The 24328-nt window shown below is 46.3% G+C and overlaps 1 protein-coding gene across 1 annotated transcript; it reads right to left on the bottom strand.

Moving 5' to 3' along the window:
• Nucleotides 1-7324: 7324 nt before the first annotated feature.
• CKMT2 (creatine kinase, mitochondrial 2) lies at nt 7325-22495 on the bottom strand. The gene is made up of 10 exons (XM_037032371.1): nt 22419-22495; nt 18782-18953; nt 17296-17494; nt 15874-15969; nt 15143-15364; nt 13287-13372; nt 12283-12406; nt 11939-12073; nt 10349-10474; nt 7325-7588 (listed from the first exon to the last, which is right to left on the bottom strand). The coding sequence occupies exons 2-10, from the start codon at nt 18931-18933 to the stop codon at nt 7469-7471; spliced, it is 1260 nt and encodes a 419-aa protein (XP_036888266.1). The 5' UTR covers nt 18934-18953; nt 22419-22495; the 3' UTR covers nt 7325-7468.
• Between the last annotated feature and the right edge of the window lie 1833 nt (nt 22496-24328).

The following is a 24328-nucleotide window of genomic DNA, read 5'->3' as shown; positions in this document are numbered from 1 at the left end:
GTCGTGGCCCCCAAGTAACACAGGGAGAACTCCCTTGCACTATAGTAACCAGACGTGAAACACCCAGGATTAACTGCCAAGGCCTCAGGGTGGAAGGTTTGGCTCCTGCAACAGAGTAAGCTACCAAAGTCTGCCAAACGGATAGATGAAGATGAGGAAAACTTAGAGTGGGTAATGGAGGTGGTCGAGCAGGGGTGCCAGTTGCAGCCAGGGGACTATAGTTTACATTGCTGAACTCCCTTTTCTAAGATCTTCCTTAGGAGGCAAGATCCATGGGAGCCATGAAGAAGCTTCTCCCGGAGGTGAGTCTGTGTGATGCAGAGTGGACTGTGGTAGCTGTGAAAGTGTGTCACTGAGGTCTTCTCTTGGTTAATTGAGATGACAGCTCCCATTACTACCCCTGTGAATCAACCATTGTGTTCATACTAAGGCCAGGTTTCCTGTGGTCTGCTTTCAGCTCATAAATGAACAAGGCCTATTATTGCCTCAGAAGATACAAGACTCTCCCAACAGGCATAGAGACTCCTGACTCTCCTGGATGAAAGTTGCTTAGAACTGGTTTGTAGTCTGGGACTTTTCCTACCCAATCTTCCTTTCCTCCCTCTCAGTCTAGCACTGTGGTTTAAATGCACCTGCTTTCTCCCGTTCCCTCCCCACAGAAGTCACTTTCATGTTGAATCCTCTGTTGGCATCTGCTTCTAGGCAGACCCGAACACAGTGGATGTTCTTGTTTAAGTCCTCTGGATTCTGCCTGATAATCTGTCTATTTGTCTGATACAATACTGAGAGAGGGATTTGTGTACTTGTCTCTCCTCTTGCAGTTCTCTCAGTTTGGGCTTCATGTATTTTGAAACTTGTTATTAGATGGGCACATATTTAGAATTTTTAAGTCTTCTTAATGAACTTACATGTTTGTACATACAAAATGTCCTGCTTCATCCTTGTTTTTCTGAAATGTACTTTAATATTGAATAGAACTTCTGAAATAATAGAGTATATGATATCTGCCCTCAGTTCCTGGCACAGAGCTCCTAAAATTCTTCTAATTTTCCAAATGGTGAGAGCACCAGGGGCATTTTTTGTTGTCAGTTCTTGACACTCAAATCCCTTAGAATGTCCTAGATGAGAGGAGCATCTTTTGTTCTGATGAGGGGACTATGGGTGGGTTCCTAGGTGGCTTCAAAATGGGAGAAAGTCACCAGAAGACTGAGCCATGAGTAGAAGCTTGGAGCTCTCCACCCCACCCTCTATCCTCCAGGAAGGGGTGGGGGCCTGGGGATGGGGTTAATGTCAGTGGTGTCTGTGTGGTGACACCTCCAAATGGGATACATATGAAGAAACCAGTTAGGCATTATCATAGGCAAACTGCTGAAAAACCTGAGTCAGAGAAAAATGACACATTACATATAGAAGAACCATATGTATAACCATGAACTGGGTTCTACTGTATTTCTTCCCACAGGCTACAGTAAAAGAAAGAAAATAAAGTCACTGTCTTATGTTATTTAATCACAAGTAAATCTTAGTAAGGAATAAATGATTTCCACTGTAGAAATAAAACCAAGACAATTAAATTAAATAATTTTCCCTTGGTTATGTAGCTCGTTAGCGGCCGAGCCTGAATTTACAGCAAATCTTTTGACCTCAGAACAACTCCTTTCAGCTGCTTGCAATATATGCTCTTTTATAAATTTTGGCCAAGGGTGGACTAGCCAGCTCCCCATAAGCCAGCATGCAGTGGAATCTTGGTTCTCAAACTTAATTCATTCCAGGAGGCTATTCAAGAAGTGATTTGTTCAAAATCCAAATAATGCCTGAGCCGTATGACTAAACTTATAGGTGTGTATCAGCATGAAAGGACTATCAGGGTGAGAACCGAATTTTGGTTCGATACCTAGGACATTTTTCCATGAACAACTTGGTCGAGAACTGAATTTTTTGAGATGGGAGACATTCAAGAACTGAGGTTTGTACGATGACAGCACAGAAATTAGGAGAAAGACCCATGTTTCTCTTCCCCCATGAAAGAGAGCCAGAATAATTTCCCAGCCATCGAAGCCTACTCTAGCTGTGGTATTCCTCAGATGCAAAGAATATAGCAAATTAAAAAGGTCCTGTGACTTAGAAGAATGCTCTGTTGACATCACTGCTTCTTGAATATTTTTGTTTTTTTAATCATTTTTATTTTTCAATTAAAATTGACATACAATAGTATATTAGTTTCAGGTGTACACCCTTGGTTAGAATTATTACACATTATATAACTTACTAAGTGATCATCCCAATAAATCTTGTACCCATCTGACACCGTATATTAGAATAATATTGACTATATTCCTATGCTGTAATTTACTCCCACATGACTATTCTGTAACTACAAACTTGTAGTTCTTAATTCCTTCACCTTTTTCAGCCATCCCTCATCCCCTCCCATCTGACAGCCATCAAAGTGATTTTTGTACCTATGAGTCTATTTCTGTTCTGCTTGTTCATTTATTTTGTTTTTTATATCTCATTGTCAATAAGTCTTTATTGCCGTTTTTGTTCATATTTTTATCTTTCTTCTTCTTAAAGAAGACCCTTTAACATTTCATATAATACTGTTTAAGCTCTTTATATGTCCTTCAATTTGAAATCATTTGCTGCATAACCTTAGTTATAGGTCCTTGCTTTTCATCACTTTGAATATTTCTTGTTAATCCCTTCTGGCCCGCAAAATTTCTTTTAAGAAATCAGCTGACAGTCTTATAGGAGCTCCCTTATAGGCAGCTAACTGCTTTTCTCTTGCTGCTTTTAAGTTTCTCTCCTTGTCTTTAACATTTTGCATTTTAATTATGATGTATCTTGGTGTGGGCCTTTTTGAGTTCATCTTGTTTGGGACTCTCTGTGCTTTCTGGACTTGTATGTCCATTTCCTGCACCAGGTTAGGGAAGTTTTCTGTTATTATTTCAAAAAAGTTTTCAATTTCTTGCTCTCTCTCTTCTTCTTTTTGTATCCCCATGATGTGAAAGTTATTATAGTTGAAGTTATTCCAGAAGCTCCTTACATTATCTTCATTTTTTTGGATACCTTTTTTTCCTTGCTGTTTTGATAGAGTGTTTTCTGCTTTCTCATATTTCAAATCACTGATTTGATACTTGGCTTAATCTACTCTACTGTTGATTCCTGGTAAATTTCTCTTCATTTCATTTACTGTATCCTTCATTTCTGACTGGTTCTTTTTTATGGTTTCCATGTCCTTTTATATGCTGTTGAAGTTCTAATTCATCTACTCTTCCCCAGAGTTCATTGAGTATACTTATAACCAATGTTTTGAACTCTGCATCTGGAAGCTTGCTTGTCTCCATTTTGTTTACTTCTTTTTCTGGAGCTTCATTCTTTTCTTTCAGTTTTGGACATGTTTCTTTGTCTCCTCATTTCGGCAGACTCTTTGTATTTGTTTCTGTGTGTTGGGTAGAGCTGCTACATCTCCTGCACTCGGTAGAGTAGCCTAATGTAGTAGGTGTCTTGTAGGGTCCAGTGGCATAGCCTCCCCATTTCACCCATGTTGGACACCCAGGTGCACTGCCTCCTCCCGCCTCATGTGAGCTGTGTACACTGTCCTGTTGTAGTTGATCCTTGATTGATGTCAGCAAGTCAATGGGATGGATTTACCCCCAGGCTTATCAGCTGCAAGGACTGGTTGCTACCACTGTGGAGGAGCAGCTGTGCAGGGGCTCACCCTAAAGAGCAGGGCTTAATTCAGCAGGGCTCTTGTGCCTGCCTTGTCCACTCACTGAGAGTGGTACCTGTGGAAGTGATTGGGTGGTATTTTGCTGTGGTCTAAAAGTGTCCAGCGGGTGTGCTGGCTCTAGAGCCTCCCAAGAGATGCAGGCAAAAGTCAGCTGCCACCTGTTTTCTGTCCAGGGCCACACAGCATGAGCTACAAAGCAATCTGTGGATGGCTGCTGCTTGTGCTGGGCTTGGAGGTGCCCAGGAGAGGCCAAGCTGTGAACAAACAACTAGCCTGTCTGCCACTAGCCACACTAGTACTAAGCCTGGGGCCACTTAATGAGAGATACAGGGTGTGCTGAGACTAAATGCTGCTTGTTTGAGACGTTTTAGGAAAGCCTGAAACATGAGCCAGGACAGGCCATCTGTATAGTAAAACGACTGGAAACAGTTGAGGTGGGTCTACAATTTGGCAGGGCAAGGTCTCAGGGAATCTCCAGGGTGGGGTGAAGTCTTAGCCAGGTTTATGGAGACTCAAATATGGGTACCCACCTTCTGGGTCTGTGTGGGGAGGACTCAATGAAGGAATAATGGCCTCTGCCAGTGCTCCTGTCTAGGAGAAAGCTGCCCCTCTAGCTCTCACCCTGATGCCAGACAGTTCAGTTACTCCTCATATGTCCCTTTCGAGCTGCTGCCCCAGTACTGGGACTCAGGGAGAGTGAGGCCAAGTGAGTCCATGCACAGGCCCTTTGAGAGGAACTGTCTGGGACTCCAGAAGCTCTCTGTCTCACTCAGTCACAATCCCTGCTGGATTTTACAGCCAGAAGTTATGGGCTCTTCTCTTCCTGGCACTGGAAGTCTGGGCTAGGGGAGAGCTGGTGTTAAACTGAGACCCCTTGCTCCTTAGGGGGGACTTCTACAGCTGAGAGAACACCCCTCCTGATTTTTATCTGCCACACATGAATGTGGGACCAACATGTTCTCTATCTCTGCCCCTCCTATCAGTCTCAATGTGGCTTTCTAAAATATCCTTAGCTGTAAGACTTCCATTCCAATGAATTTTAGGCAGCTCTGAATGATTGTCGTTCCGCAGTTTAGTTGTATTTTTCGTGTGGTTGCGGGAAGATGGAAGCACCACATTTACCTCTGCCACTGCCTTGCCTGGAAGTCCTGCTTCTTGAATAATGACTGAACTGGATCTTAGTAAACAGGAACTATCTGCATACTACTTTGGCTGAAAACTACAGCATTCAATTAGAATTTATAGTTAAAAGCCCTTTACCTCGTCCAATTGACTCATCTTTCACATAAGAAAAATTGGTTATTTTCACTGTAACACTGCAAATGTGCTAGTTTCTTGTGTCAAAGTATAATTTACCACAACTTCTGCAAACAGAATTATGTCATTTAAATGCTTGGCAATGCTTGAGGAGAGAGGATATTCTTGTATCTAATTTGAGTGCTATTACATGATCTGAAAATTGTCGAAGAGCTGTCAGGGAAGGGTATTTGATGAATATGGAGGATTTCAAAAAGAGGGAAGTGTCAGATTGAGTGCTTAGGAATCCATTTTAGACTTGGTTTAAATGACTATCTTTAGTTATGAATTATCTTCTTCTTAAAGAGTAAAGCCACATAGGAGTACATTTCTGGTAATACAATAAAGGTCGAACAGCCCCACAAATCAAGGGTTTCGAATGTAGGTAAGATAAAGATTAAGTACTAACGGTCTGCACACAAGCCAATACTGAAGGCCAGTGCTAGTGTGGTTATGGATGAGTGGATCTAATGGCTAAAAATGAGAAGTGAATTAGGTAAAAGTGCAACAAAAAAGGAGAGAGATGTTAGCTTTGTGCCTTGGTCAGTTAATTCCTGTTGTGATGGTGTTTTTGATGTTGGGGTGCTGTGCTAGAGGCGACTAGGCATGCTTTCTTTTCATGTCGATAGCCATGTGCGTTTTTATGCCAGGGCTTGTTTTTCAGCTTCTAAAAAAATTAAATGTTGGTATGTGCCTCTATCTAGTCTCTTCATGGTTTTAAGGGATATTAGGGATAGATTTTAATATTATAATATTCCTTTGTTCATTATTTATTCAGCAAACCCTTACATGGTGCTTACAATGTGTTGAACTTTATAATGATTACTTTTATCCTCCCACCAACCCTATGAGATTTGTGTTATTATTGTTGTCATTTTATACAAAGGCAACTGAGGAACCTAGAGGCTAAGTAAATCATTTAATCTCATATAGTGGAAGAATTGGGACCTGTACCCAAGCAATGTGGCTGTAGAGTCAACACGCTTGGCCATGACACCGGTCTTCTCTACCTTCTATCCCTTTGTCCCTCTGTCCCCATAATGCCAGTCACTGCCTGGGGTTCTGATTCCTCTTTGGTCTACAAGGATTGGTTGTAGGACATGCCTCCACCTCATCCCATTCAGGGATTTTTGCAGGATGTCCTGAATTATATTGGGGGTGGTTTCTTCTTTTAAGTTTCGACCATGTATCAATTTGACACTAACCAGTTAGTGTGCTGCCTATGAGCTCCAGCACAAGTATATTCTTCTTATAGCATATTTTTAAAATGTAGCAGGAGGGAAGACAAATGCTTACACAACAGCAGAGATTTGTTTTAACTGGAGCACCTACAGTACTCACAGAATTCAGAACTTAATCTCATTTCTGTTATTCAAGCTAACAGCATTTTTATTTTGTATGTGAAGTGGTTTTATAACTTGTTACAGAATTAGTTGCTCCCACCTCTTCTGCCAGGGCCCTTTGGGTCATAAACATCACAGGATGAATGGAAAAGAATAACAAGGTGTGAGATAAGGTAAGGGCCTGCATGCTGAGGGAAGGAATCAGCTTTCGAATCGCAGTGAACACATTTACAATAATTCAGGTATCAAGTTTTGGATTGCTTTTGGGGAGAATATATAAACAGACAATGGTCAGGCTATGTGATAACAGATTCTGACCCTCAACTTCTGCAGCAATCAGCTCAGGAAGTCAGACTACAATCTCTGTAGCCATGAGCCCAGAGACAGGCTTGGTCAGTGACTGCCGGCTTCCCCACTTGCTGTCCCTGCTTCCACTTCAGGACCAATCAGAGAATGTCAGATGTACTCTCCAAAGCAATTCCATAGTACACCCTGCTTCTAGTTGGCCTACCTCCAATTGCCACATGCCAGCAACCCCACTCAGAGTGTACCTGAGGCCTTTCCCTGCTCTCGCCATAAAGCTTTCCCATGCCTGCCTCGGAGTGTCTGCCAAATTCAAGGGATGGTTGCTGACTCCCTTGCTATAGCAAGTCCTGAATAGATAGCCTCCATCATTTCTACACTTTCAAGGGAAATGAATCTCTTCTTGTTCTATTTGTCATAAAATTGTATTGGTTCACCATTTTCCAGTGGTGTCCAAAGGGATTTATTAAAGGGCTGATTGACTATAGCAGCATCTAGATGGTTGGAGGATTTCTACATTTGTGTGTAAGTAGAATTACAAATATTATTTTTATCATTGCCTTAGAATATTTTTGCTTCCTGCTACTTGTAATTGGATGTTGTTTGTCCCATACTAGCATTAAAAAAGAAAACAAACAGAAAAACCAAAGAGATTAAGGAGAGTTTTATTGTAAAGATAGACAGGATATACAATTTTACATTTTCCCAAGTCTACAAAAACTCTCAGAGTATAAGTATCTTTGTGTCTGTCATACCAGCAGACAGATTCTTTATAAACTGGGAAGGGGAGAGTTTACTTCTTGCCAAACTGAGGCAAAGGCGGCGGCACCCTAATATCTTGACCTCTCTCCAACTTCTTCTCGCAATCCACCAAGTAATTGACTCCATCGATGACTATCTGGACAAGCTCCACCTTTGACGTGAAAAAGATGAATGATTAATTTTCATACCAGGCACATGCAATGCAGTGATTAACACTGGGACAATGAGAGCTTGCTGCAGTAGCTAGACTTTCTAACCATTTCTCCTCGTTATTTCCCTCGGGGGTTGTGGGAGGAGAGATGCCTGAGGGTCACTGTCAAAGATGGGAAGTACTGATGTTTACAGGGCTTCTCCCAATCTTCTTTAGTTAAAGCAGGGTAACTGCTTGGAGTGTGAAAAGTTTCTTTATATATTAAAACCCTCAGTTTCCATCTCAGAAACTTTTTCCACATCAATCTCAGCTGTGAAATAACAGTTTGTTTAAAGATAAAAGTACACACCGACACCTTTGTGTTGTGCTTTGGCCTGGACCTGGATTCTGACATGCTATAGTTCAGATATTATCATTTACACAGTGAATGTCTTTCTGAAAAATTGTTTAAGATCAGATATTTAGCAATTAAATCATGATTTCAGTGTACCAGACAAGTTTCTACTTAAAGGAAACTTTGTGATTTATATTAAGATAAACTTTTAAAATGTCTGCTTTTTGAAAAACTACTGAACTTTTGTTTACAAATATTTATTTTCTTAAATTAGAGCATATCTACATATGAATTTTCCCTGGGGTCACCTCCCTAACAAATTACATGCACTGTTCCAGTAGAGACCCAAACTAAGTCAGCAAGCAATTAGTTAACTCCAGACTGCACTAAAATACTTAACACAAGGATGAACAGCAAGGATGGGAGGGATTGCTGAGTAATACACTGAACATACCTTAGGCAGTCCCCTGCCCACCTCTTCTCCTGCACAAAGAAACTAAGGCTCCGTGAGAGGGTTGGATCGGAAAGCTAGTCATGACTAAGCAAAGAAACCTCTTTTTTACTCATCCAATTGGCCTACCCCAGTGTTGAAGAGGGTGTGGTGAGATGGGGTCACATTCATTGCCAGCGGGGACTCTATCTTGGTATAAATCTTCTGATAGGAAACTCACCTTTAGCCCAGGAATTCGTTTCCTAGGAATTTATCCTAACTAAATAATCAGAGTTGTAATTAGGCTTATGTAAAGAGATTGTCTTAGAGTTACGTATAGAGATAGTCAAACAAAACATCAAATAACCAGGGAGATATTAAAAAGATAACAGGCTATCTCTGATGGACTGTTATTAAACATGTCTTGAATATAGGAAAATGCTTAGACTAGAATACATTGGGAAAAAGCTTTGTTATAATATCAGGTATATGATACCAAATTTTGTAAAAAAAGGTTTTTTAAAAATAATTGTAATAATGGAAGAAAATCAGAAAAATGTTCACAATGGTTATCTCAGGGTCATTAGGTTAAATTTTAATGCTTTTTGACATTTTCCTAGCTTTTATAGTGATCATCTATTAACTTTAACTTAATTAGACATAAAAATTTTTTTCAAAGCGACAACTGCCTTGCTTTCCATTATTAGAAACCTAGTCATTATTAGAAGCAGACAAATCTAGGTCCAGATTTTCTTTATTCATAATACCACACATTATTCAGCAAATTTCAGAAGCTGTGACATTTTTAACTGCTTCTTCTGCAGGTACTTCTTCAGGTACTAAAACACACAGGCTGATTTAACTGTTTTGAGTATTTTCTCCTTTCTTTTCCTAAGTTTACTGGTAGGGATACCAACAGGCAATGAAATATTCAAAAACTGGCTAAGAAGAAAAGCGAGCATTGATAATCCACAGATTTAATAACCAGCCACTGAGTTATTAAAAGTTGTATGTAATAATAATAAGAGGCTTTTAAATTAACGATGAGCATAATACATCCCATGAGAGCACATCTAGGTAAGTTGGTACAATGTGCCGAGATCGGCATTTGCTTAGGATTCAGATGCATGTTCCTTAACTGTGCTCTTTTTTTTTTAAACCTCACCTGAGGATACGTTTATTGACATTTTTTTTTAGAGGGAGAGAGAGAAACATGAATGTGAAAGACAAACATTAATTGGTTACCTCCTGTACACACGTCCCAAGTGGGAATCGAACTCACAACCTTTGGGTTTGTGGTGTAGCACTCCAGCCAACTGAGTCACCCAGCCAGGACCTTACATGTGCTCTTTGTGCTTCCCTCCATGCATTGCTCCAGGCCTGTATATAGTTTATGAATCCCTTTCGTCCTATGTATCCTCAGAATCCTAAGGATTATTTTATGAGCATAACCTTATATATACCTAGTACATACAATATTTCCTATTTTAGCCCTAAAAATAATATTTCTAAAAGTATCAAGAATCTTAAAGTGTCTAACACTGACACTTTATGACAATGACACTTTGATGACAGCATATGGCCTTCACCAAAAGACATTCAGAATCATAAAAAAATTCCACCATTTTACCACCCTTAACGAGAGGGCAACCACACCTCTTCTCTGACTTCACAGTGATGAAACGCTGTCCGTCAGCATACTAGTGCTCCTCCTCCTGACGAGCTCAGGAACAGCCCCGAGGGCAAGTGGGTGACAACAGCCCCTCTATGAATTCTTTCACTTGCTGTGCATTCCCAGCTTACATTGTGCTTACCTTTATGCCGTTATTTCCCATGGAAGAATAGCACTGCAGAATGAAATACTGACCTGACTTGGGACTGAATGTGGAAAGAGGAGGTCTCAAATTTTGTGAATAAGGTAAGGTTGTTCAGGCTACTTCTCTATCTCGTAGGCTGATTTTGTTAGTTTGTATTCAGAGAGGGAGAGAGAGGTTACCTCTGATCGACCGATTCGATCTATGTTGGAAATATCATACACATCTGCCACCGCTGCAGTGTCCACACCACCCGTGCCACGCTTCTGCAGTCTCAGGTTCTCCAGGATCTTAGAAAAGCGGGGGTCCTGGGACGGGGGAACACAGTGTGGTGAGAAGCAAAATCCATTCAGTGTTATTGAATGGATTCACATTCACTTAGAAAATGAGAGACACTAACAGTCAATATTTATTAAGCATACATTTACTATGTACCAGTGTGCTGTGCTAGAACTTTTTTTCTTTTGTAAAATATTTATTTGTTTATTTATTTTTAGACAGAGGGAAAGGGAGGGAGACAGAGAGGGAGACAAACATCAATACGTGGTTGCCTCTTGAGCACCCCCTACCAGGGACCTGTCCTGCAACCCAGGCATGTGACTGGGAATCAAACCTGCGATCCTTTAGTTTGCAGGCTGCCACTCAATCCACTGAGTCACACCAGCCAGGGGGTGTGCTGCAACTTTCAGACTTTACAATATCCCCATGACGTGGGTGTTGCTTTCACCCCCATTTCACAGATGAGGAAACTAAGGCTCAGAGGTATTTATTTGCCCAAGGTCACACAGCTAGAAGGTTGCAGAGCTATTATTAACTTCTTTTATTTTATTAAATTTATTGGGGTGATATTGGTTAATAAAATTATATAGGTTTCAAGTGATTAACTTCTATACTGCTTTTTTGGCAGCTGGATGCCAGCTTTGGTGAGTATTTATTATTCATCTATATAATAGTTCACTGGTACAATTAAAACCATGAAGTCATCCATGTCAAATAATTTTTTAGCATTGGAATTTTGAACAACAAAAATTTCCACCTTTTTTTGGACAAGAAGCACATTTTCTAAAATTGTTTTCAAGTATTGGGTTCACTTGGTGTAGAGATTAGCTGCCTACCAGAACCCCTTTTCCCTGCTTGGCCACGTGGAGCTGAGGGAGTGACCGCCTGCTAAGTGTGGGCAGAGCGATGTGTGCCACTTCCGGGCCCAGACCTGAAATCCTTACATGGAAACACCTGCCTGCTCTCCCCCCTCCCCATGAGCCAGAACGTGGGGCCTGACAGTAACCGTGCAGAGAGGACAATGCCCTGAGACAGCGGTCCTCTAAGTGTAGTGCCCTGGCGGCAGCATCGGTAACGCCTGGAGACTTCGTAGGGACGCATTTATGCAGGGGGCCCAGCCATCTGTGCTTCTGCACGTCTCCAGGTAACCTTGATGCAGCCTCAAGTCTGTGAACCTCTGCACTGGGAGAGACAGAGATGGAAGGAACCCCGAGGAGCAGAGCAGCCTGCCTACCTATTCAGATTTGTTCTGTGGGGGAGACTTCACCTTCTTGTTCTTGAAGCCACAGCCCCTTCTTACAGTCCTTCATCTTTCTTTCCTACTGATATAAATGTCTTTTTGAGGTAAACTTGAACCTTTCTCACTATTTTGGCTGTACATACAGAAAGTAGGGGTTAAGTCATGGGCAGTGACATTTGCCCCCTCTATAAAACAGTCCCATCTGAGCCGATCCTGAAAGAACCCAACAGGGCCGCTGGCTCTGTACCATTACCTTGCTGAGCTTCGGGATCTTAACGTGGACACCAGCCCGTAACCCCGTGCCGAGGTTCGAAGGACAGGTCAGAATGTACCCTAGGCGCTCGTTCCACATGAACTCCCAGCCTCGTTCTTGGATTAGGCGTTCTACCTACAACAGAGAACAAATGACGGGGTTCTCCCGTATCCATTCACTCAGCACATCCCACACAGCAGGAAGAACGGTGTGCACTGTGAGTGCCATGATGCCTAGAGAAAATTAGCCCCATCCTGGAAGTTGCTGTAGTGTCTTTTAATAATGAAAAATAAATAAATACATTTTATTTTAGTGATCTTCAGAAAAATCTGATAACATCTTACTTCTTTTAGTCCACGACAGAATCGCTCAAATACTCTTTTCATATTGCCTCCTTTTTCCATAGAGATTACCCTGGTGTGGTCTTCCTCATTAATCCAGATGAGAAATGTCTTGTCATAATTATGCCTAATGAAGAGAGAAATATGGTGTTGAGTGTTAATTATATTTGTTTCAACACATGAAAATTCCCATTACCTCTGTAGCTTGATTGCTTCATTTCACATTTCTCATTTCCTAGACGGCCCTAATCTCTTAATTGTGCCTGAACAAGTACTACAAAATACTGTTCCCACGACGGGATGAAGAGTAAGAGCAACATCAACCCTTAGAGATGTCATGTTTTTACCCAACAAGAATGTAATCTCCCTCATTCAGCAGACTAGTCTGACAATAATTCAACTATCGTAACATTTGGCTTTGACACTAACAAGAGTATTTTGTTTCCTAATAGATTCAACCAAAATCTTGTCCTTAAAAAAAAATAAAGAAGGATTTTACCTGAAGCCTGTGGTACAGATCGGTTCACTCAAGTTTGCCCTACAGGTCCTGCCTCCCCACCCCCTGGGCGGCTGCGCATGAGTACTGTCAGCCTGTCTGTTTTGGGTGGTGTCGTAACCTACCAAGGACCCGGGATCAAAGTCGGCCAAGATAAAACCTATTTCTATTCCATATCCATTCCTCCATGTAGGGTTTTGCTTAAAGCCTCAATATTTATTTTTCTTTTTCTGTTCTTTTGTTTTAATGTCATGAAACATTCTCTGTAAAGTCTGATAATACGAAGCTAATTTTTTTCTTAAAAATACAGTCTTTTCCTCATGCATAATTCATTCAAACCAGCAAACATTCTTACACTTCTTAGAAGCATTACAGTACTTAAGTGTTACACATGCAAACAATTTCTGAACACTCTCTTCTCCAGTGAACTGGAACCGGGCATGCTGTCAGGTGCAAGTCACGGCAACTTTGGGTTAGGACACATCGCAGAAAGGAAATGCTATGTCCGTACCAGATTCCCCTGGCATCTGGCCAGTCACGGGCCATCCCGGCGCATGTTAGTAAAGGGGATACTGGTTTGTCAAACAGAAAGTGGTCCTGCAGGCCAAAGGGACAAAGCAGAAAGGAGAAACTGATGAGATCAGACAGGACAGATCCTGGATCAGACAGGATCCAGACAGTGCCAGGTAGCCAAGTTTCAACTAAATAATGGTGGCCAAGGTGTCTCAGGCTGTGGTTCTCGGCCTTGGCTGCCTACTAGAATGACCTGGGCACTCTAAACAATACTAATGCCCCACCCCTGCCCCCAGAGATCCTGACCATTTTTACAAAGTGCGGTGCTGACATCAGGATTTTTAAAAGCTTTTCAGGTGATTCTAGTGTACAGGTAAGGTTGAAACCCAAGTGTTTAGCCCAGATGGAAAAAAGCATCACTACCGATACGTGAACCCTCCGAGCCCCAACCCTACGCAATGCGGAGTGGGCAGTGAGTGGGGGAGCTCTCCTGAAGAGTCTGCTCTGCACAGCCCCCATTACTAACGTTACTAACGTTACTGGTTCCTTCACTACCATTCCTTTCCTTAAAAGGTATTAGAAATGTAAAATAATGATCTGTAAATAAAAGCAGCCACCACTAATTTAATGCTCACTACGTGCTGGGCTTTATGCTGTGTGCTTTTAGTTTATTTCCTTAAATCTCACAACACTATGAGGTAAGTGTAATCATTCTATTTTATAAGCAGGAAAAAAAAACAACAACTGAGATTCAGAAAGAAAATAACCTGCAGGATATCACAAAGCTAGGAGGTGGTAGAGCCTGGATTCCAACCTATGACACCCACGCTTGTGCCTTCAATACACTATTCTCCATGTCAAAACCAATGTCAAGTGACTGGCATTCGTCTTTCTGTGTGTACATAGTAAGGACAGGGATATGGTACCATGAACTCAGTTATCATTGCACTGGAGTAAGGAATCATGGGAATGTTGGGGCGGGCGGGGGGGGGGGATGTTGGTGGGGGGAGTCTTCCTTCCACCTCTGAGAAGAAGAGGTCAGAGACTTGGGCTAGGACAGGCTTGTAGACTGTCACTGCCCCCGAAACAGTGTGCCCCACACGCTGGAAACCGGAAGAGGCTACTTGAGGTGCAGGAGGGCTGGGTCTGTGACCCGATGGGGGAGGTTGGCCCAAAGGCTGCAGGGCCCAGGAGACAGAGGCCCACAGCCTGTGGAGCTGACCCCTCAGGTTTGAAACTGAGGCACCCTTGGTGGCCCTGCATCTTCCTAAATGACACATTGTTTCTGCCACTTCTTGGACTTCAGTTTAAAGTTTCTTTTGAAACTGCCATCCTGTTCTAGCTGTGCTAGGAGAAATAAGTAAGACACGTGCATTTTCTCTACTCTAGAGTTAGCGTGAGGGCATGGAGGATGTGGAGACAGCAGGAATCCCAGAGGCTGGCTCCAATGCCAGTCAGGGCCGGCCTTCCACCTGGGTAATTTCCTTTCCAGGCCTAGTTTCCAGGCTTTCCCGTGTGGTAATGGGGACCATCCTCAGGGTGCAGACAGGCTTTACCACACCCAATTGTTCCTATTCACCAACAAGCTGGGAGTCCTCCATTCACCCTCACCCACAGATCCCCAATGCACCAAATCCATATAGGAGTTTCCTCTGCAGATTTTACCCTTAGAGTATTTGCCTGGCTTCACCTAAAGTTTCGAGGCCTCATCTTCACCAATCTGAACGCGCGGAAGCCCCAGCAAGCTCCGAGCCAGGACAGGGGCCTGAGCTCCGGGGGAGAGAGCACTGTGCGGGTCTGGGCTTCCTGCTCAGCGCCACCCCAGGCAGCCCCGGGCGTGTAGGGGCCACTCACATCGATGAGCCGCTGCTGGTCCTGCTCCGTCATCTCGGACAGCCTGTAGTAGCGGCCAGCCAGGTCCCCCTTGAGGCCATCCAGGGCCGTGACCGCCACGTTCTCCACCTCCCTGCGCTCCGCTCGGCTGCAGGCCGGCGGCAGGCTCAGCCCGCGGATGCTGCGGCCAGTGCGCACCCGAGAGGACAGCACGTAGCGCTCGTCAAACTGCCCGTGGGTGATCTGCAGAGCACAGCGTGGGGTCACCGCAGCCGGCTGGGAACGCGGTCGTGCCACAGCCACAACCTGCTGACTGGCAGTGTCCCTGAAGGAACCCTGGGGCTCTGGGCACATTTGCACAACCAACATAGTAGACACATTCTGGGGTTCAGGGTGCACAGTAGGTGCTTTACAGAAAAGTGAGGTAAGGCAGAGCTATTTGCACAGCGCGGCCTCTAATATACCATGCCCCCCCCCCAACACACACCCAGTTGCGTGTGTTATGAAAAGGAATCGCTTTGAGGAAAGGATTACAGTTAGTGGCCACACCACCCTAGCAGTATTTATCAAGGAAAACAAAGCCTTCGGGACTTTCCTGACCTTCTGGGGGTGGCCCTCCAGGAAGTGTGCTGTACTCCGGGATCACAGACCTTTTAAGGGGCATAGGACCCAGAGGCCCTGCTCTCAGGCATCCCGCACGCGGGCTCTGGACTGCCAGCTTCACAGGAGGGGCCAGGGGAGACTGAGCCTACCTTGGACGCATCCAGATCCGTGGGGTGCTTCATCACCCTGGGGTCGTAGCCGTTGTGCCTGAGTTTGATGACAGGGTCAAAAAGGTCGGCAAACACCTGCGGGAGGAAAGGTGCTCCTGTTTCTTCTTTACTTGTTTCGTCTACTAGTAAAAGACTACCAGGCAGGAAATGGGTGGGAGAGTGGATTAGTGGATGGTGATGGTGATGATAGACTTATACCGGGAAAACCTCTTGGAAGCACCTTGCCCCTTGGGAGAGGGCGAGGTCGCAGGACCCTGTCATTGCACCCTCCTCCCTAACTGTTGGACAAAGCCCACGGCCATCAGGCTGAACAAGAAAATCTTGCGTTTCAGAACTCGAGGGTTTTCTCCTTTGCGGGATAAAAGAAGCTGCCAGATCAGAGGTTATGCGGTTTGTGGTCCAGAGGGAGTCAGTTTAAGCAACACCATAATTTCATGGAAAGCGGGCTGCACCAGAAGAAAAGTATACAGTGTCAGTCAGGGCAAAGCAGGGGCCTGTCACCCTGTGAGGGCCTTCCCAGCCCCAAATATCTCATGCAAAATCTATTTTTATAAAACTAAGAACTTCAGGAACAACCTTTAGGTAAAAGAACATTAAGAGAAGTCATAACAGAGCAGCCTGCAGGCTTAGGGAGCTGTGGGAAGTCGGGGGGTATGTTGGGTCCAGGGAGCTAGCTCTAGTCGGGGTCTCAGAGCCCAGCGTGTGCCCTGCTGTGCAGAAAGGAGCCACCCGTCCCGCTTCCTCCAGCCGGCCCCTCCCGGCTCCTGATGGCGGCCTCCTAGGGAACTGCCTTTAGTTTCCTGCAGCAGAAGGTGCAAGGAGGGTGGACCTCAGGGAGGCAGGCTGGAGACATTTTACGAGAAGCTGCTCTGTGGAGAGGGCTGCGTGGTGGCCGAGTGCCCCTCGCAGCATACCATCCTGTGCTTCTGCCTGAGGCTGAGGATGCAGAAATCATGGGATTTCTCCAAGAGCCCTGACCTCAGAAGTCCGGGCTGCTACGGTGGCTGTGTAACCACTAACTCTCAAACTGAAGACACATCACACCATCCTCACCCCTCAGTACAGCCCAGCCACTAACACGTCATCTTTTAGTTTCTTACAGGTGGATAGACATCACCAATAAAATAAAGTAAAAGACTTTACTTTTTTCCTGTACCGATTTATTCAATTGTTAATCTCAGAGAACTCCATCATGCAACCCATTCTAGCACAGCAGCAAAGGAAGCCTTGGCCCTGAAAAACTGTAGGCTCATTAGAAAACATTTCAGATGTTCTGAAGCTGGTTTCCCATTATGGGAGCCCTGAGGGAGAAGGCAGCAAGCTGGACCCATAGAGGAAAGGACTCTGGGACCCAGAGCCTCCCGCTTCCCACCATTCTGGAACCAACAGCTAATAGTTTACCTCATAGGACTCCTCGTCACCAGCCACCATGCCCACTGTCTTTATGAAGGGGTGGCCGGGGTTGTCCACTCCAGTCTGGATGCACTGGTCCAGGGTGTAGCCACTGGGCGTCGCCTTGTTTCGGAGCTTGGCGTAGATGGAGGGGGTGAGGCACTCAGCCATGCAGTTGTTGTGCTTTCGAAGGTCGGGGTAGTCCGCACTGTGTACCAAGGGGACAGGCTTTCCGTGAGCAGCCCCTGAAGGCAGGGGCCTGTGAAGGGGCTCCGTCGGCCCCTCCTTCCACCAGGCTCTCTTTAGCCCGGAGGCACAGGGACACTTGGCCAGGAGTTATGACTTAAGTGAGCCAGATTAAAAAACAAAAACAAAAAGCCTCTTGAACTGCCAGGGAAAGGGACCTGGGCCATGATGTGGGCTAAGGCAGTCCCAGACTGCGGCTCCTGTTCATGTGAAGAGGTGACCGAGTGAAAATAACTAGAAAATAAATCGAAATCACATGAAGATGTTTTTTAACCCTAAAGTTATTGTAAAATACAATAGGCACAGTTTGGTTCCTTAGGCTGAGTGGTAAAGAGGCCGAAACCCTACATGCAGCACTACATAGAAATGCAGTCATTTATCCAGCCTCTCCCTGTGATGCAAGCTCCTTGGCCACCTGCTCTGTTGAGAACACTGTCTGGCTTTTGAAACAGGCACTCAGTAAATATCTGTGGGAATAATGCACAGAAAGAAATAGCATGGGGTGCTCCCTTACCCTGAGATATGAACTGGTTGAAGAATAGGGGATTTAGGACCACCACAGGTTCAAACATAGGCAGTCTCACCTCCGAAATTCCTGAGGTACATGGTGGGAGTTGTAACCCCACCCCCAGAGATCCGAGCTTCCCCAACTCTCCCATCTACACCTGCCTAGGCGGAACCCTGCAAAGCCAGCTCTGCACTCCATCTCTGCTCAGTGTGTGTTCTCTCCTTCACGGCCAGGTTCCAAGGGCTGAGAAAATGAGTCCATCCTCATGCCACACCCCCACGTCCCATCTGCAATGTCCTTTAAAGCTGATGCTTCAAATCAGCAGGGTAACATCAGATTTTCCAGAAGGCAGCGTAGCAGTGAGAGAGACATGAGTCCACCACCATTGTCCTTGGATTTGCATTTGGCTGCACTCGCTGTGTGAACATGGGCACTATTTAATTTTTCTAAGCCTCTGTTTCATTACAAAGGGATGCTAAGCTGAATAAGATAGGTGCTCTATATTTAGTGCTTTAACACGTAGAAGTGCTCAACAAACGTTAACTATGACTGTTATTACTATCTAACCAGACTGCAAGCTCCCGGCAGGGATACGGATGCTATGCTGCCTTGAGTCAGCCACAGGTGACCTTGCCTAACGGGTCAGTTTGACTCAGTCTTCTCCAAGGCAGTGTCCAGCAGGGGAAAGCACATTCCTGCTGGCGCCTGGAGGGTTTTTTTTTTTAAGCCAAGAGGACTTACCTTGGAGGGAATAGCTTGTGCTGTTCTCGGGCATCTGCACGCACATTCTGCCGGTTCAGCAGGTACCCTGTGGTCAGGGCACTGGTGCTCAAGGTGGTAAATAACAGAGAAGCATTGCGGCCAGTTAGCAGCTTTGAGAAGGCACTGGTCATCCTTCCTCTTGGATGAGTGTCTGGAAAGCAGAGAAGCTGGATGAGACGGCCTCACCGAGAGGCTCGGAACCAGGACACAGAGATCAAAGGGCAAGAGAAAGAACCTCCGGGGCCAGAGCCCCTCCTGCAGTTCTGTTCATTTTTCTCCCCCACACCTCTTTGTACTGCTTGGGAAAATCTGGGTAGTTTTAGACCTTGTGAATGTCAAGCCGCCTGAAGTCCATGACTGTTTGTTTCACCAGAATATAATATGGGAAAAATATTTTTAAAAAAGAGGATTTTTAGTTTGTGGCCGCCCAGAAGGTCCCTTCCACCTCTGCACACATGGTCGAACCGCATTGTCTTTTTTTCAACTGGCATTTACTGCGCTCCTGCCATGAGCCACACACCATGGGCCTTATAAACAGTCTCCAGTACTTGCAACAATCCTGCCAAGGGGGCATTATTTTACAGAGGGGGAACCTGAGGCTCAAGAGAGGGTAAGTGGCCTGCTTCATACCTCAGGGCCAGCACATGGAAAGAGCTGGGACTTGAACCCAGGCTTGTCTTTGGCCCTGGATTCGGACTTCTGGCAGACCTCACAGCTTACAGGCAGCTCCCCACTGATCAGCAGTTGCAGGAAAATGACCTTTGTGCTTTAGGACCTGAGAGTGCCAGGGATCACGCCACTTGGTTAAACCCCCAAGATCATAGAAATGCACTTATCACAGCGGCTCCTAGTCGTAGGATTATCACCTCAGAGCATGTGACTCTGAGTCCCAGAATATTACAAGCCTGCTCTCTTTCCTTGTCCTCGGGCTTCTGCTGAAGTGGCCCGGATGCCAGGGTACCTCTGCCCACTCCACTTTGATGTCAGGTCTCCAACTGGACAGACAGCATTGTTGGGGACTCTGGGCCAGTCTGCCTTTCTCTGAGATTTGTTCTTGCTTTCTCTTTCCATCCCACCCCTCTCCCGCCTTGTACAGAAGTAAGGATTGCAGAGGGGAGCAGGGAATGCTCTCTAGCTCTGTGGAAGCTGTCTGCCTCAGTTTCCCTAACCTCTGGAACACTCCTGATTTGTAAAGCATTATTTACTGCATCAGGGCTAAATGTGGCAGAATTCCTGGGCTCCAAGCCTGGGAGATTTTTACCGGGAGGGGGGTAGATCAGGGGTGGGGGGAAGATGACAGCCAAAGGCAATGATGCTGTTTTATCCTACACTTGCCCTCTCCATTAACACACAAGAGCCACACACTAAAACCCCTTGGTCAGAGTGCTCAAGAGCTGGATATGTCTCTGTCCTGGCAAGTGTGCTAGGAGTCTGTGTCCTGGCCTAAGGCTTTGTCTGGTTTCATGACATCCTGGAATGCAGAGGCCTTGGGTTCTGTTACTGCCTCAGTTCTGAGCCTCCTGGTCATCCTGAATGTCCTGGATGGAGAGATCGTGGGTGCCATTCTGCTGACTCAGAGTTATCTCTGGTCCAGTAGTACATGGTGCCCATGTGCCGGAGCCCCTTGGGGCCTGAGGGAAGAGACAGGACTACATGTCAGCTTTCCATCCAGAGAGGGTCACCCCAAAATAGTGGGCATCTAGGGTTGGGCCAGCTCCACAGGACACTGAACAAACACCCACGAATGCCAGTCTCCTAGGCCAGCAGGAAATGGTTGTCTCCCCCCATTGTAAGAGAGCAAAGGGCTCGTGTGACTTCATCCCCACTGGATGTACTGCTGGCCTAGGGGCCCCCCCTGGCATCTCTGCTCTATTCAGCAAGAGAAAAGTCGTAGGCAGGACATGTTTACAGTCTTTACCTGTAAGTCAGAGGCCTTTCCTAGGATTCCTTGTGATGAAGACGTAGGGCAATTACCCACCTCCTGTCTAAGGTAGTTTGTTTTTAAGCAAATAGCAAGTGAGAACCACCTAGTCCTTTGAAATGCTGTAAAGGACAGGGAGCCCTCTTCCCTGCCCGAGTTCGGGGTTCTCTGTGGCTTCTCAGGCAGGGGTGCTTGTGACCTCCGGCAGTCACCTTCAACACAGGCTCCCTCCGGGATTCTTGACTCAGTGGGCAGGAACTCCAAGAATGCTCGACCCGAGCTCCTGCAGGGCCTCCTCTGAGACCACGGATGCAACCCTCTCTAAGCTGTGGCAGGGACGGAGACCTGGGGCCTGTGGGCCAGGACCAAGTCTGTTCCCGAAGCAATCTCCCGCTGGCCCCTGAACACCCAGGACTGCCCGTGCTTTATCCCCACTCTCCACAGTTTCCTGAACCTTCCTCAGCCACTGCTTCAGAAAAGCAGACCTGGCCCACTCTCTGGGGAGGCGATTCGATCCCACAGCTGGCACAGTCCGTAGGAGCATGTGGTGCTCGTGTGCTTTGCTGGAATGGTGCCCCAACCCACGGAAGGTTTAACTCCGGAGGCTAAGGTCTTGGGAGAAGGCGCCCCTATAAATGCAGAGGAGGATGTGGGGTGCTCCCACAGCCTGGTAATACCCAGCTCTCCCCTGAGAGCCTGCTTGGTCAGGAAGCCCCTTGTCAAGTCCTCATGGCAGTCTTGTCCTCCCTGAGAACAGAGAGAACATGCCAAGGAAAGAGGCAGTGTGGGGTCTGCGGACAGGAGCAAGGGCACCCCTGAAAACAGCACACCCTGCACCGGTGGGGCCTCGCACGAGGGCGCTAAGGGCTGCCTCATGTGAACACAGCTGACCCCGTGGGGGTCGCAGAGCCGGCAGGTCTGAGCAGCAGCATGCAGAGAGCCAGGAGGGTTTGGCTTGTTCTGACCAGTGTGACCCCTCCACACCCACAAAGGCAGGGGGGGACGTCAGCGCTCAGGAAACAAGAACTGGCCTGACACCAGCTCCCCGAGAGCCAACCGACCCCAGCAGCACAGGACGGGCCTTTGCCGGAGATGTAACACACCGAGGCCAACGCTGCAGAATTTTTACCTCCAGCGGGGAACAATGGGTACTTGGCTCCTTATTTCAAAAAGAAATCTCTAGCAAGAATATGAACCAGTTTAAATTGGACCCAGCTGTTGGGACAATTAGTAATTAGCTCCTGTCAAGGGCCTCGCAGGGTTCATTTTTCAGTCAGTATATCCCAAAATGCACCTCTTCTGATGCTGCAGAGGGGACCATTTCCAGAAACAGATCGATTAGTCTCTGTAAATTACAAGGGAAAGTTGAAGGTTCAAATCCCACATTTAATGACATTGAGATTTTTTTCCCCATCAAGAAAAAAATTCTGATTCTCTATCAAAAACTTCTGATAGAGGTCTGGCACCAGAATGTCCCCGAGGATGGACCTGGGCCTGTGTGCAGGGGACAGGATTTGAAGCCCCGAGGCTTCAGCTCAGGGCTTCTTTCATTATCACAAAAGTGTTGGGGACAACCATCCTCCACGTGGTCCCGGCCCACAGCCCTGGGTCCACTGCTCACAAGACCCCTCACACTGGCTCTAGCAATGCCCCCACTTAGGAGGAATAAAACCGAGGGGCATGGGTGTCACTGACCTTGGAGCCGGAGTCTCCGGAGAGTCCTGCTGCAAGCACACAGCCAAGCTGTGTGAGGGGCTGGCAGGGCCTGGCCTGGAACAGGCTCCCGGGCTGGGCGGGGCTGGGGCCCTTCTGGCCAATCCCATCCAGGACTTCTGGCTGCACTTGTTCTCCCAGCTGTGCCCTTGAAGGCCAGCCACTGACTTCTCTGCCACCGAGCCCTGGGTTCTTTCTAGCACCTGCCCTTCCTCTGAAACCTTTCCCTCCCCCAAACCCGGTCTTGCAAGCTGCTTCACCCAGAGCTCTGAGAGGTGTTTGGGGGCCTGCAACTCAGCCCAATGGCTGCCAAGTCCGGCAGGACCTGGCTTCAAGGTGGAGGGGAATGCCAGGAAAACTGTCAGTCCTGTTAGGGGACTCCTTTCTACCTTCCTTCAGGATTACCATCTCTAGGGCCCGGGTGAGGTCTGCAGAATGACCCCCACCCCACCCGAGTCGAGCTCTGAGAGGGAGAAGCTGTCGAAAGCTCCGGCTGCACTACTGCTGATGGACCTCTGCGCCAGGGACCTCCTTCCCACCTGTCTGGCGCCCGCATCCAGGGGGCAATAACAATCGTGGTTCTCTTCTGAAGTAGATTGCTACACAGTCTCACTTTCTATCCACACCAGCTTAGTGTGCCACCCAGAAAACCCCGCAGGGCATATCCTGCTTAAAAATAGCCCTCCTTGGGACATCTGCCACGAACCGGAAAGGTTGACCGCAAATAGCAATGACCCACCAGGACTCTGGACAGCAGCCCTGCCTTTGCAGAGGGAGCTCGCTTAGGCCCCTGGCAACTGTCACGTAGGCGGCTTCTGCGGCCATGTGCACACACCGACAACTGGTTCCTTTCCCTTCCTCCTCAGGGCCCATCCCAACCTCAGAGGGGATGACGGGGCAGAGGGTGGAGCCTGGAAATAACCTTCCACCTAGATGGGGCTCTCTTTCAGAGTTTCCAATTATTTGAAACTTAACCTATGGCAAAAATAGCTATTTTCTCTCTGCATGTGGGTACTGACTGGGAGAGCACAGGAGAGGGCCTTCTGGGGGGTGAAATATTCCCTGATTTGGGAGTGTTGTATGGGTGCCCAAATATGTAAAAATTTCTCAAGCTTTACAATTAAGATTCATGCACTTTGCTGTGTATTCGTCACACCTCAGTGAACTTCTGCGTTATTATAATGACCCAGCTTACATTAAATAGAATTTGTTACAAAGTGATACTTATTCTTTCTACATATGACATATTCAGATATTTTCGAGGCCCTTCTATTGTAACTTCATTAAAACAATTGTGAATTGGGACCAGCCAAACTGACTGCATTATCCTCTGAGGGGTCAGAGTTCCCAGTGCACACACTCTGTCGTGATGAATCAGGCACCTTGGGCCCCTGGGGGCCTCTCCTGGCACAATGAGCAGGGGACTGGAGGTCTTGTGGGGCTGAGCAGCTGCTGGGGAGTGACTCTGTGGGTCGGGGTTAGGGACAGGGGTGAGGGCAATCTAGGGTTATTTCTTCCCAAAATAGTTTTTTGCACACATACAGTTTTGAGTCAGTTTAGGCACCAAGTGAAATAAATCCAGTGACCCTCAAATAACCCAGATGCCCGACCCAAAGATGAGGCTTTGGAGAACGTGGAAACAAAGAGTTTAAAGAATGGTAGTTGCAATAAGAAGTGCTTCTTTTCGTCTTTTCCCAATTCCTTCCTAAGTGATATTCACGGCGCCCACCCACACACCTTACCTTCATCCTTCATCTTACAGTGCAGTTTCATGTGAGCTAGTGAAGAAGGTCAGAAGAAGAGAAATTGGAACATGGTTGAGTAAAGGGGGTTCCACTCTTTGGGGCCCTGGTCACCTTCAAGCACATTATAAGGGTGACCAGCAGGGGTGG

The sequence above is a fragment of the Sturnira hondurensis genome, unplaced genomic scaffold (genome assembly GCF_014824575.4).
Source record: "Sturnira hondurensis isolate 20B ecotype Veracruz unplaced genomic scaffold, ASM1482457v3 Scaffold0021354, whole genome shotgun sequence".
NCBI lineage: Eukaryota > Metazoa > Chordata > Mammalia > Chiroptera > Phyllostomidae > Sturnira > Sturnira hondurensis.
The sequence above is the reverse complement of the archived record's forward strand: the minus strand, read 5'-3'. Positions and strand labels throughout refer to the sequence as shown.

Excerpts from the sequence above, each read along its gene's own strand:
- CKMT2 (XM_037032371.1), bottom strand. The coding sequence starts at position 18,933 with ATGACCAGTGCCTTCTCAAAGCTGCTAACTGGCCGCAATGCTTCTCTG. Across the intron at positions 15,365-15,873 it reads CGGATCTGGATGCGTCCAAG|ATCACCCACGGGCAGTTTGA; the intron begins GTAGGCTCAGTC and ends TGTGCTCTGCAG. Across the intron at positions 13,373-15,142 it reads ACCAGCAGCGGCTCATCGAT|GACCACTTTCTGTTTGACAA; the intron begins GTGAGTGGCCCC and ends TTTGGCCTGCAG.